General features: G+C 38.7%; 1 protein-coding gene across 1 annotated transcript in view; it reads left to right on the top strand.

Annotated features, from left to right (window-relative positions):
* Nucleotides 1-264: 264 nt before the first annotated feature.
* LOC108537467 (ribosomal protein S6 kinase alpha-3) overlaps nucleotides 265-13,791 on the top strand; it is a gene marked incomplete at its 5' end in the record, with an annotated part of 37,989 nt that continues 24,462 nt past the window's right edge. The window contains 7 exon segments of the mRNA XM_017884942.1: nucleotides 265-383; nucleotides 9,286-9,308; nucleotides 9,311-9,373; nucleotides 9,867-9,931; nucleotides 10,010-10,112; nucleotides 11,076-11,200; nucleotides 13,427-13,552. Of these exon segments, the coding sequence (XP_017740431.1) occupies nucleotides 265-383; nucleotides 9,286-9,308; nucleotides 9,311-9,373; nucleotides 9,867-9,931; nucleotides 10,010-10,112; nucleotides 11,076-11,200; nucleotides 13,427-13,552 (624 nt within the window).

Below are 13,791 nucleotides of genomic sequence, written 5' to 3' on the forward strand. Positions count from 1 at the left end.
TTGAGCCCAGGAGATGGAAACTGCAGTGAGCTGAGATAGCACCACTGCACTCCAGCCTGGGCTACAGAGCCAGGCCCTGTCTCAAAAATAAAAATGTGATTGATTTCCATTAAAAAAAAAAAAACTGTATAGCTCAGTTGTTTTAGGAATTAACAAGAACTTCAGTAACGAATATGGTAGAAATAGAAAACACTTATTACATAGCAATTTTAAAATATTTGGTTATAATTAAGATGATGCTTTTTTTTGCCTTCTGGCCTTGAGATTTTATATTTATTGACTAATACTTCTGATTGTTTTGCCTTTCTGTAGTTTGAAATGCTTACTGGTACACTACCTTTCCAAGGAAAAGATCGAAAAGAAACAATGACTATGATTCTTAAGTAAGTACTCCCTTAATATAGATGTTTTGATGAGATTTTAAAATAAATGCTTCAGGCTGGGCGCCGTGGCTCATGCGTGCAATCCCAGCACTTTGGGAGGGCGAGGCAGATGGATCACTTGAGATCAGGAGTTCGAGACCAGCCTGGCCAACATGGTGAAATCCCATCTCTACTAAAAATACAAAACTTAGCCAGGCGTGGTAGTGCACACCTGTAGTCTCAGCTACTCAGGAGACTGAGGCGGGAGAATCCCTTGAACCCAGGAGGTGGAGGTTGCAGTGAACTGATATTGCACCACTGCACTCCATCCTGGGCAACAGAGCGAGACTCTATCTCAAAAAAAGTAAAATAAAATAAATGTTTCACACTAAAAAAATGAGATTTTAGAGTGTTGGCTGTAGTATAAGAAATAACTAAGAAATTCATCAATATTACATGGTTTGAATATGAACAGACTGCATAGATTTAGAGTACTCATATTATCTTCATGTTAATAGTGAAATACTGAAAGCTTTACTTTTGAGATTTGTAATATGACAAGGATGCCCATTATTTCACTTCTGTGCACATTGTCCTGAAAGTCCTAGCCAATATGGTAAGTCAAGCAAAAAAGTAAAGTATAAGGTTTAAAAAGAAGAAATAAAATTATCATTATTTAGATAACATGACTGTATCCATAGAAGATCCAGTCATCAACCTGCACAACATAGCAAAACCCTGTCTCTACAAAAAAATGCAAAAATTAGCCAGGCATGGTGGTAAGCACCTGTATTCCCAGCTACTTTGGGGGGTGGGGGATGGGGGCTAAGAGAGGAGGATCATTTGAGCCCAGGAGGTTGAGGCTGCAGTGGGCTGAGATGGTTCCACTGCACCCCAGCCTGGGTGACAGAGCAAAACCCTGCCTCAAAAAAGAAAAGAAAATCCAGTGATCATATAAATTCTTGGAATTAATAAGAGTTTAGCAAAGTTACTGGATACAAGGTCAATAAACAAAAATCTATTCTGTGTCTCTATACTAGCAAAAGAAAATGGAATTTTTATCTGGGCAAAGTGGCTGACACCTGTAATCCCAGCACTTTGGCAGGCCAAGGTGGGCAGATCACCTGAGGTCCAGAGTTCGAGACCAGCGTGGCCAACATGGCGAAACCCTGTCTCTACTAAAAATACAAAAAAATTAGCCGGGCATGGTGGCAGGCGCCTGTAATCCCAACTAGTTGGGAGGCTGCAGCAGGAGAATCACTTGAACCCGGGAGGCGGAGGTTGCAGTGAGCCAAGATCGTGCCACTGCACTCCAGCCNGTGAACCAGGCAGGCATGGTGGCTCATGCCTGTAATCCCAGCACTTTGGGATGCCAAGGTGGGCAGATTGCTTGAGCTCAGGAGTTTGACACCAGCTTGGACAACATGGCAAAACCCCATCTCTACAAAAATAAAAATTAAAAAATTAGCCAGATGTGGTGGCACGTGCCAGTAGTCCCAGCCACTTGGGAGGCTGAGGTGAGAGGATCACTTGAGCTTGGGAGGTCAAGGCTGCAGTGAACCCTGATCACACCACTACACTCTAACCTGAGCAACAGAGTGAAGAGCGAGACCCTGTCTCAAAAAAAAAAAGAAAGAAAATATAATGCAAACCACATACATAATTTTAAGTTTTCTAGTAGCTACATTTAAAAAAGTAAAAACAGACAGGACGTGGTGGCTTATGCCTGTAATCCCAGCACTTTGGGAGGCTGAGGTGGGTGGATCACCTGAGGTCAGGAGTTCGAGACCAGCCTGGCCAACATGGCAAAACCCTATCTCTACTAAAAATACAAAAATTAGCTGGGCGTGGTGGTGGGCACCTGTAATCCCAGCTACTTGGGAGGCTGAGGCAGGAGAATCACTTGAACCTGGGAGGCGGAGGTTGCAGTGAGCCAAGATCACACCACTGCACTCCAGCCTGGCCGATGAGTGAAATTCTGTCTCAAAAAATAAAAAAGTAAAAAGAAAGTTAATTGTAATATTTTATTTAACCCAGTGTACCCAAGATGTTATTTCAGCATGTAACCAATGTTAAAATATGATTGAGGTATTTGTTTACAACCAGTTTTTTTCATACTCATTTGAAATTCAGTGTATTTTACACTTGCAATGTGGATTGGCACATTTCAGGTGCTCAGTAGCCATATGTGGCTAGTGGCTACTATAATGGATGACAAAACTATAGTTTCAATGCAAATAAAATTAAAATCCTAACAATTTTTAATGTGGATCTTGATAAACTGATACTAATATGAATACAAAAGACCAAGAATAGCTAAAATACTCTTGAAGACCAAGATAGGAAGACTTGCTTTACCAGGTATTAAGTCTTATTATAACAGTAATTAATATGGCATTGAAACAAGTGTGGAAAGTAGATCTATGCAATAGAATAAAGAGCCCAGAAACAGATCTATATATGTGGACACTTAATTTGCAACCATTGGGAATTTCAGAGCAGTAGGGAAAGAATAGCCTTTTCTTAATAAATCATGCTGGAAAAGTTAAATATTCGTATAAAAAATAGGCAGGGAGTGGTGGCTCACACCTGTAATCCGAGCACTTTGGGAGGCTGAGGTGGGAGGATCACTTGAGGCCATGAGTTCAAGAATATAAAATTTATCCAGGCGTGGTAGTGCACACCTGTAGTCCTAGCTACTTGGGAGGCTGAGGTGGGAGAATCGCTTAAGCCAAGAAGGTCAAGAGTGCAGTGAGCCATGATCATGCCACTGCCCTCCAGCCTGGGTAATAGAGCAAGACTGTGTCTCAAAAAAAATTTGCTTTAAAAAAATTTTTTTAAATTCCTACCTTCCACCATACATAAAAATCATTGCCATTCTATTTAGAACCCCAATCAATAAGAAAAAGCCAACCCAATAAAAACATGGGCAAGAGACTTAGGGATCTGACAGAAGAGAATATTCAATGGCCAAAAAACTTATGAAAAGATACTCAACCTCGTTAATCAGAAAATGCAAATTAAAATCACAAGGAAATATCACTGCATACTCACCAGAATGGCTAAAATTAAAAAGATTGACAGGAGCATTCTGAACCATTTTGGCCCAGACTGCTGCCCTATTCAAAATTTTGAAAATAAAATAAAAGACTGACAGTTCAAAATGGTGGGATGTGAAGCAGTGGCAACTTTTATACATAGCTGGAAGGAATATCAATACTCATATAACCACTTTGGAGAGCAGTTTTTGTCCTTATCTTCTAAAGACAAATATATGTATATCCTTATCCAGTTAGCCCCACTCCTAGACATGCACCCATGTTAAAACAATCTAGTTACTCACACATCAAAAAACAAGGACAAAGTTGTTCATAGCAACATTATTTGTAATAGCCAAAAAGTGGAAACCTTATTATTAACAGAAGAGTGAATTAATAAATGATGGTATATTCATACAGTCGAATACAATAGAAGTTGTATTTACTATATGTATTTTAGGCTCTGTGGGCCACACACAGCCTCTGTCACATATTCTTTGTATTTTTTTTCCAACCCTGTAAAAATATAAAACAATTCTTGAGAGCCATTCAAAAACAGGCTGAAGCCTTGGCCCATGGGTGTAGTATGCCATACAACAAAGAAAATGAACAAACCACAGTTACATGCAACAGCTTAGATAAATCTCACAAGAATGTGGAGCTAAGGAAGTTCAGACACAAAAGAAAAAGTACTATATGATTATATTTGTAAAGTTTACAAGGCAGGCAAAACTAAAGCATAGTTTTTAGGGTTCATATTTAGATGGTTAAAAGCCTGAGGCAAAATAAGGAAAGTGGTTACACTGGATGAGAGGTTCTGGCAATGTTATGTGTCTTGGCCAGGTGACTGTTCAGTTTGTGGCAAATAATTGAGCTATGTACTTTGGGTGTTTTTGTTCGGGGTTTTTTGGGGTATTTTATATTATTCTACACAATAAAAAAGGTCTAAAAAGATGTGCTACATAAATGAATGTTCACTGAACTTTCATCACTGAACCTTTGTCACTTCATCTACTTTGATCCTTCCCTTTCAGCAAACAAACACTCTTGCGTTGAAGAACTAAATCCTTCTTTGACTTGGCCTTCCTTTCAAGTTACTGTACCATCTTCCTGCATCCTTTCAACACAAAGCCTCTTTAAGAAGTAGTCTGTGCTTTCTGTTACTACTTTTTTGGCTTCTTTTATTCCACAGCCTATTTGTCATTCATCCCCACCACTCTGCTGAAACTGCTCTCACTGTGGCTATCAGTGGTCTTCTGGTTGCTAAAACCAGGGGCAAGTTGTCAAAAGGATGACTCTGTACCATTCATTCACACAATTCATTTAACAGATGTTTCAGTTCTTGCTACTCATACTTGAGACATAGTATTAACAAGACTGAAAAGGTCTTTGGTGGACTTCAGAACTTATATTTTAGTGGGGGAGACAAGGAATTAATATCTAAATAATTTCAGGTAGTAATAGGAGATATAAGGATAATAAATCAGAAATCTGTACTCGTAATAGTGACCCATTACTGTATGAGGGAAGGAGCAGAAAGCAGGAACCATATTAGATGGGACACTCAAGAAAGGCATCTCTGAGTATTTGACACTGTTGGCCACTCCCTCCCTCCATCGTTTTTCATGCTTTCATCTGCTTCTCCCACCTCTCTAACCATTCCCCTTTTGGTCACTTTTACATGATTTCTTCTCTTCCTGTTTTTCCTTTTTTAATTATAAAAGTTTTCAAAAATGAATTCTCAAGAATAGAATAATTCAGTGAACACATATACCTGTCACCCAGATTCGACATTTATCAAGATTTGGCCATTTCGCTTTATCTATTCTTTTTTTCTTTTCTTTACTGAAGTATTATAAGTATTCCAGACATATCTACTTAATTCAGTTTGCCTTGCTAAAAATATGGATGTTTTCTTACACATCGACATAAAACTAGCAATAATGCTTAGGCATCATCAGTCCTTAACCAATTTTTTCAGATTTTCTTCAAAACTGTGTCTTTAGAGTTGGATCCAAATCAAGCCTGCACATTCCATTTGGTTGTACTTCTTAAACTTCTGTTAGTCTAGAACAATCTATCCCTGTTTTTCCCCTGCTGTTTATTCGTAGAAACCAAGTCAGTTGTTTTATGGAACTCTGCTTTCTGGATTTATCTTGTCAAAGAATGAGACCCCCTCTCAACATCTGAAATAAAGCATAAAACTTACTTTATTGCTTGCTATGGTAAGGCTAGAGTCTCCCCAAACACAGTAGACCACTAATCTTATATAGAGTTTTGAGGAAGGGTGGAGCTCAAGAACTGGCAGATTTTCAGGTCTATAAGTGGGTTGACATTATCTGTAAGAATGTGATTATTTGGGTGGGACTGTTGTTGATCAGTGGGCACTCAGGTGTGTTTATTGGAGTGAGTCCATTCCTGTTTGGCTAATTTTCAGAGACAAAAAGCAGTTACTCATCCTTGCAGGTGTTCACTAGGCAAGTTGTCCTTGATCAATTCAGTGCATTTTAAAACAACTGAAAGGATTTAAAACCAGTTCTGGTGGTTCTCTTGTTACCACGGTTACATAACAATTAGTCTTTTCCTAGGAGTATGGAAACTTTTTTTATTCCCTTAGTGTTATTAACTTGATTCTGTGTCCTATTTTTGGTTAAACTGTTTTAGCAAGATTATTTCACAGCTAATACTGTGTGGTCCTTATTACATCAGGAGGCTTACAATACCTGGTTGCCCCCACTTTAAGTGATGGGCTCCAGTGGTTGCAGCTGATTCCTCCATAGTAAAGTTCCCTGTCATGCTTTTAACTAATGGTTCTATCCATTAATAATCATTACTTGGAACAGTTATTTTATAAGGAATTCAAAAGTGATGAATTGCTTTTTTTTTTTTTTTTTTTAAAAAAAGGGGTGGTGTGGTTTAGAAACGAGATCTTGCTCTGTTGCCCAGACTTGAATGCAGTGACATGATCACAGCTCACTGCAACGTCAAACTCCTGGGCTAAAACAATCCTCCTGCCTCAGCCTCTCTCGAGCGGCTAGGACTACAGGTGCACCACCACGCCCAGCCAAGTTCTTTAATCTCTTGTACAGATGGTATGTTGCTATGTTGCCAGGCTGGTCTCAAACTCCTGGGCTCAAGTGATCCTCCCACCTCCGCCTCCCAAAGTGTTGGGATTACAGGCATGAGCCACTATGTCCGGCCATGATTTTCTATTATTATTATTCCTTCCTCATTTTTTAGCTGGTATTTTCTCAACAAACTTTCCCTCATCAACTATGATGATTTAATTACTTGAATTAAGGCTCATCCAAGAAAAAGAGAATAAATACTTAATTATTTTCTTAATTGTTTCTAATGTCAGAGCCCTAGTTACTTCCTAGTGGGGGTAATATCCAGTGAGTTGAGTTTTGTGTTTTGACTTTGCTTTTCTTATTTTACTATAATAAACTAATGGGATTTAATAATCAGTGTGATTCAGCCAATTGCATTCATTATTTTAATGCCCAAATTGTTCTTTTCTGACTACCTTTTAAATGGTCTTGTCCCCCAGAATCCATCTATGATATGCTTTTCTTCCCCCTCTGCACTCTTTCCTGACTGACTTCAGTCTTTCCTATAACTACCCTCCACATTTTAATTACTCTCAAATCACTCTTTCTTACATGAATTTACCAGGCATTAGACCTGTGTTTCCATTTACTCACCTGTCTGGCCCTCCCAAAACATATTACATGCATGACTTCACATTTTTGAACTAAAGGTATCTTTATTTGCTGTTCTTTTCTTATACTCCCAGTTATCAGCATTTTCATGCACCCTCTTTCCCAAACCAGAAACCTGGAAATCATTTTTTATTCCTTCTCTCTTTTGCATAATTAGGTATTCTCCATATTCGATCTCAGAATTATTTCACTGTTCCAGCCTTTCCTCTGAATTACACTGCTTAAAGTATTCAGAAAACAGTGACCTCTTACCCACTCTATCTGACCACATTCCTAAGTTGATTGCCTGCCACTTATGACCTCTTCCCACTCCAAATTATTCTCTACTACCCTTGGAGTTACCTTCTTGAAAATAAGTCTGGTCATATTAGTTCACTGTTTCAGGACCTCTGCTGCATCCCTGTTACCTAATACAATAGTGTTTCCCTAGATTTGTCCAAGAGAGTATTAATTCTACAGGATGTTAATAAATATTCTTTGAAAAAGCGGTGCTGGAAATAAATACTTAGAAAATACTGATTTCGCCCATAATCCCAGCACTTTGAGAGGCTGAGGTGGGAGGATCATTTGAGGCTAGGAGTTCGAGACCAGCCTAGCCAACATGGCAAAACTCCATCTCTACAAAAAAAAATAATCAGCCAGGTGTGGTAGCACACACCTTTAATCCCAACTACTTGGGAGGCTGAGACTCGCGAATCCCTTGATCCCAGAAGGCAGAGGTTGCAGCGAGCCGAGATTGTGCCACGACACTCCAGCCTGGATAGTCTGTCTTTAAAAAAAAAAAAAAAAATGTTCTAGATTTCTCAGCCTTTTTATATGCAGTGCATTTTAATTCTGTGTCTCTAATGGGGGATATAATAGATAGCATTCTACAAGCTCAATGGGTCATGAATTTTTTTATTGTTGCTAACTATCTAGAGGGATTAATGTTATTCAGTAAAATTTGGGGAAACACTAGCCAAATGAATAAATTGTTAGCCTTTAGATTGCATTCAAGACCTTTCATAATCTCCTATGTTAAATTAAATATTCCCTACTGTTCCCTTGTCACTCTTTGCATATGTTCTTCTGCATTTGTCTCTTAATGTACTAGCATTGTCTGTATCCATCTTCACCATGGACCATGAGGTTCATGGGCTGTCTTTATCTCTGTATCCTCAGCACTAAACAGTGTCTGGCACGTAATAGCTCAGTAACAACCCACTGAATAATAAATAGATCTGTTTCTGAAATAGGAATTTTCCCCAGCTCTATTATTATTGTCATACTTACAGGATTATTGGTTTCTTTAATTTGTAGTTTGGAAAAAGAATTAAAATTAGAGCTGAAACAGCCCTTCTGGTTCATCTAGGCCAGCAGTTTTTAGACTGTGTATCTTCAATATTTCACAATCCTCTTTCCCACAGTTCCCTTTCCCTTCAGGGTCTGTTAAAGGGAATAGAAAGGAAAAAGTGGCATATGAAACACATGTTCTCTTAGCAGCTTTAAATGTTAGGTTTCTTAAATTCCCTTTGAGGAGGAGTTCCAAGGCTATATGTTGGGAGCTATTGGTCTAGAGTCAAATCCCTTTGCTTATAAAGAAATGATAACAGGCCCAGAATAATTGACTTTCCCACTGTCACAAAGTTCTTGGTAACAGCCAGAACTAGGATTCAAATGATCTTACTTTCACAGTACTCTTTGCAAAATTTTGAAAAGTGAAAAAGCTCATTAGCTTATGTGCTAAAATTCAGTTATGTGTTCACATGAAAACCTGTACATAAATGTTCACTGTAGCTTTATTCATATTAGCCCAAAACTGGGCACAACCCAAATGTCCTTCAACAGATAATGGATAAACAAACTGTGACATATTCATACAGAAGCGATACATGTAATAAAATGGCATAGAACTAAACACACACACAAATAAGTGCAAATAAAACCAGTGCCATGTGAATGAGATCGTTGGATTGTCTCCATGTCAATATCCTGGATGTGATATTGTACTGTAGTTTTGTAAGATGTTACCATTGGGGGAAACTGGGTAAAGGGCACAGGGCATCTCTCTGTATTATTTTTTACAACTGAGTGTGAATCTACAAGTATCTCAAAAGTTTAAGAATTTTAAAATAAAATACAGATGCCTCCAAAAGTAAAATATTATGTGGATTTATTATTTAGAGCCAAACTTGGAATGCCACAGTTTTGAGTCCTGAAGCCCAGAGTCTTTTACGAATGCTTTTCAAGCGAAATCCTGCAAACAGATTAGGTAAAAATTTGAACTAATTTGTTTATGTTGTGTGTTTGTTGGTGTTTGTTTTTGGGGGGGAGTAGATATTTGTTTTGTGGTGGAGTTATTAACTATTTAGACAAGGCTGGGCATGGAGGCTCATGCCTGTAATCCCAGCACTTTAGGAGACCAAGGCAGGAGAATTACTTGAGTCCAGGAGTTCAAGACCAGCCTGGGCAAAATGGCGAAACCTCATCTTTACAAAAAATTCAAAAATTAGCCAGGCATGGTGGTATGCGCCTGTAGTCCGAGCTACTCAGGAAGTTGAGGTAGGAAGATCTCTTGAGCCTGAGAGGTTGAGGCTGCAGTGAGCTGAGATTGCACCACTGCACTCCAGCCTGGGTGACAGAGCAAGCCCTTGTCGCAAAATTAATTAATTAATTAATTAATTAGACAAGTATTGAAAACAAAGACTGAGCAATATGTATATTTCTCCTTGAAATAAAATTACCAATGAATCCATTTTTGATAGGTGCAGGACCAGATGGAGTTGAAGAAATTAAAAGACATTCATTTTTCTCAACAATAGACTGGAATGTAAGTATAGAATGAAAACTACTTGAAATATTTCTTTATAATTAAAATATGTCTAAGTCTCTTTTTTTTCCCCTCTAGAAACTGTATAGAAGAGAAATTCATCCACCATTTAAACCTGCAACGGGCAGGCCTGAAGATACATTCTATTTTGATCCTGAGTTTACTGCAAAAACTCCCAAAGGTAAGGAGAAAATGTGAAAACCCAAATACAAGACAACAAATATATTTTTTTCTTGTTCGGTCAGAAAATCTTTTCCAGACTCTGGGCGTAGTTGCTCACACCCATAATCCCAGCACTTTGGGAGGCTGAGGCGAGCAGATCGCTTGAAGCCAGGAGTTCGAGACCAGTCTAGCCAACATAGTGAAACCCGTCTCTACTAAAAGTACCAAAATTAACTGGGTTTGGTGGCATGTGCCTGTAATCCCGGCTACTTGGGTGGCTGAGGCACGAGAATCGCTTGAACCTGGGAGGTGGAGGTTGCAGTGCATCAAAATTGCGCCACTGCACTCCAGCGTGGGTGACAGAGCAAGACTCTGTCTCAAAAAGAAAAAAAGAAAATCTTTTCCTGGATAACTCTCTATGCTATCTTCAAATCTCCCAAATTTGCTGTAGATCAACCTTGTATCTCCCCCGTTGCCCCCCAAATAGGTTATTATTGAGGGCTGCAGTTTCTAATATGGTAGCCAGTAGCCACATGTGGCTAATTAAATTTAAATTAATTAAAATTTAAAATGTAGTTTCTCAGTCACACTAGGCACATTTCAAATGTTGAGAAGCTGCATGTAGCTAGTGGCTATCATTAGACTGTAAAGATAAAGAAAATTTCTATCATTTCAGGAAATTCAATGGGACAGCATTAATTTTGAATACCATTAACCCTATAATTCATTGATTTATTATATTCTTCAAATGAACTAGCTATTTTCTAGGCTCCGAGGGACTAGGATGTTGGTGTTGTAATGGCAATACACAATCAGAACAGATCGGATACAGTGCCTCACAGGTACCCCGGAAAGCAAGAGGTATATACTGTATACCTGAGAAGTAGAATTCCAGAATAAGTGAAAAGGGTCATAGTGTCAACAGTTTTTCCCTTAATTTCCTTTCAAATGATTCTTCTTTGTCACTTCTTACTCTTTTCAGATTCACCTGGCATTCCACCTAGTGCTAATGCACATCAGCTTTTTCGGGGGTTTAGTTTTGTTGCTATTACCTCAGATGATGAAAGCCAGGCTATGCAGACAGTTGGTGTACATTCAATTGTTCAGGTGAGTGGATGTCTAAATAATTTTAGATTTGGAATGTTGTAAGATATAGTTCATTCTGTGAATAGATTTTTTTCTACTGACTTCAAGTGAGCAATTTAAAATACATTTTAGACTGGGCACTGTGGCTCACACCCGTAATCCCAGCACTTTGGGAGGCCGAGGCAGGTGGATCACTTGAGGTCAGAAGTTCAAGACCAGCCTGGCCAACATGGTGAAACCCCTATCTCTACTAAAAATACAAAAATGAGTTGGGCATGGTGGCGCGTGCCTGTAATCCCAGGTACTTAGGAGGCTGAGGCACAAGAATCACTTGATTCGGAGGCAGAGGTTGCAGTAAGCGGAGATCGCACCACTGCACTCCAGCCTGGGTGACAGAGTTGAAACTTTGTCTCAAAAAATAAAATAAAATACATTTTATATCATTAACTTTACTCTTAGAAATTTTTTTCATATGTCATTGAAAAGGTTGCAAGAACCCAAATCCTAGATACCTATGTGACTTGAAAGTAGAGTTTTAGGCCAGGCACGGTAGCTCACGCTTGTAATCCCAGCACTTTGGGAGGCCGAGGCAGGCAGATCACGAGGTTAGGAGTTCGAGACCAGCCTGTCCAACACAGTGAAACCCCGTCCCTACTAAAAATACAAAAATTAGCTGGACGTGGTGGCGCATGCCTGTAATCCCAGCTACTCTGGAGGCCAAGGCAGGAGAATCGCTTGAATCCAGGAGGCATAGGTTGCAGTGAGCCAAGATCCACCACTGTACTCCAGCCTGGGCGACAGAGCTAGACTGTGTCTCGGAAAAAAAAAAAGAAAGTAGAATTTTAAAAGAGTTGAGATAAACATGACGATGTTGTCTATGTCCTCTCCTGTGCCTCAAAATGTTTTTCATGCCGAGTTTGTTTCACCCTCTGCCTCCTTCCGGTCAGCTATGATGAATTGAGGTCTTCTGGTTCTTCGATGTCTTAGAACAGGAGTCGGCAGACTTTCTCTGTGAAGTGTTAGATAATACTTGAGGCTTTGTGGGCTATATGGGCTCTGTCACAACTACTCAGCTCTGCTCTGTATCTCAAAACAACCACAGACAATACATAAACAAGTGGGCATGGCTGTGTGCCAACAAAACTTTATTTACACACATGGGCAATGAATCAGATTTGGCTCACTGGCCATAGTTTGGCAACCTTTGCCTTAGAAAGATACAAGAAATAAACATGAACTCAAATCTTAAGTCATCTTTCTAATCAAAGGGAACTAGATGTATCTTTTAAAGCACTGGATTGTTTTTAGGATATCATTTGTACTTGGATTTGCTTGATGATTAAGTTGCTTTTGCTCTAAAGTTTTTTCATGAGTTACCCTGTTTTCCGTTTTGTAGAAAACAATTAAAACACTGGTTTTTAAGCAGAGCTCATGTTGAAATAGTCTGTGCCATTTACTATGCAAGCACATGATATATGGCAAGTTTTTAAATTATAAATTCTGTACCTAACATAGAAACCACAAACATATATATTCTACAGAATTCAAGTTTTAACATATACAAAGCTCATAGGCATGGATGTCTCATATCAGTATAGCCAAGGGCAACACAACTTTCCTCAGCCTGTTTATGGAATCAATAAGTTGCTGTTCATCATCTACTGTATGTTATTAGTCCCTAACCCATGACCAGCTTCTTTAGCAGAAGTTGTGTAAGGCTATGACTTCAGGATGAAGAAAGGAGGGTGTGGCTACTGAAAGTCCAAAACAGGTATTGCTTGCAAATACATTATTTTTATTTAATCTTCACCATTACCCTCTGAGAAAATACAGGCTGAAAGTTACACAGCCTGTAAGTGGTGCATCTGAGACAAGAATTCATATATTCTAATTCTGAATCCTCCTAAATCCTTTCCTTCTATACCATAGGTTTCAAATTTCACATTTGCAAAGGTGCTCGAAAACCTATAGCCAATTGGGGAGTGGAATAAGGCTGAATCACAGACAAAGATATAGGCCCCATTTCAAGTAGCTCTGCTTTTAAAGTCATATTTCTTGCTGTACATTTCATTGTAAACACTTCCGAAATCACTTGTTTGTAGAAGAATAAGTACTATAAAGATGTATTTTTATTCTTATTCATTTATATGTAGAGCATCAACAATGCATGCTGAGGAACATACTTCCCTATTATAAAATGCACTAAAGGCATTATGGGACTCTTCACCAATTTATAATTTTTTGTAGCAGTTACACAGGAACAGTATTCAGTTTACTGATGGATATGAAGTAAAAGAAGATATTGGAGTTGGCTCCTACTCTGTTTGCAAGAGATGTATACATAAAGCTACAAACATGGAGTTTGCAGTGAAGGTAAATTTTTTTTAGTTAAAATGCAATTTGTATAGTTCTTGTTCATGCATGTCAGTACCAGTTAAAAATTACACTCCTCTTGTTGTTAAAAGTGCCTTTTGTTATGAAAAAGTTAAATATCTGGCTAGTGATCTTCAGAGATCTTAATCTAGAACCCTGTGAGCTAAAGGTAAGGTGGTTATACATCTAGTTTGCCCAGAGCAGTACCAGTTTACACATCAAGTGATTTTTTTTTTTTT

The sequence above is a fragment of the Rhinopithecus bieti genome, unplaced genomic scaffold, assembly GCF_001698545.2.
Source record: "Rhinopithecus bieti isolate Rb0 unplaced genomic scaffold, ASM169854v2 scaffold_15131, whole genome shotgun sequence".
In the NCBI taxonomy this organism is placed as follows: domain Eukaryota; kingdom Metazoa; phylum Chordata; class Mammalia; order Primates; family Cercopithecidae; genus Rhinopithecus; species Rhinopithecus bieti.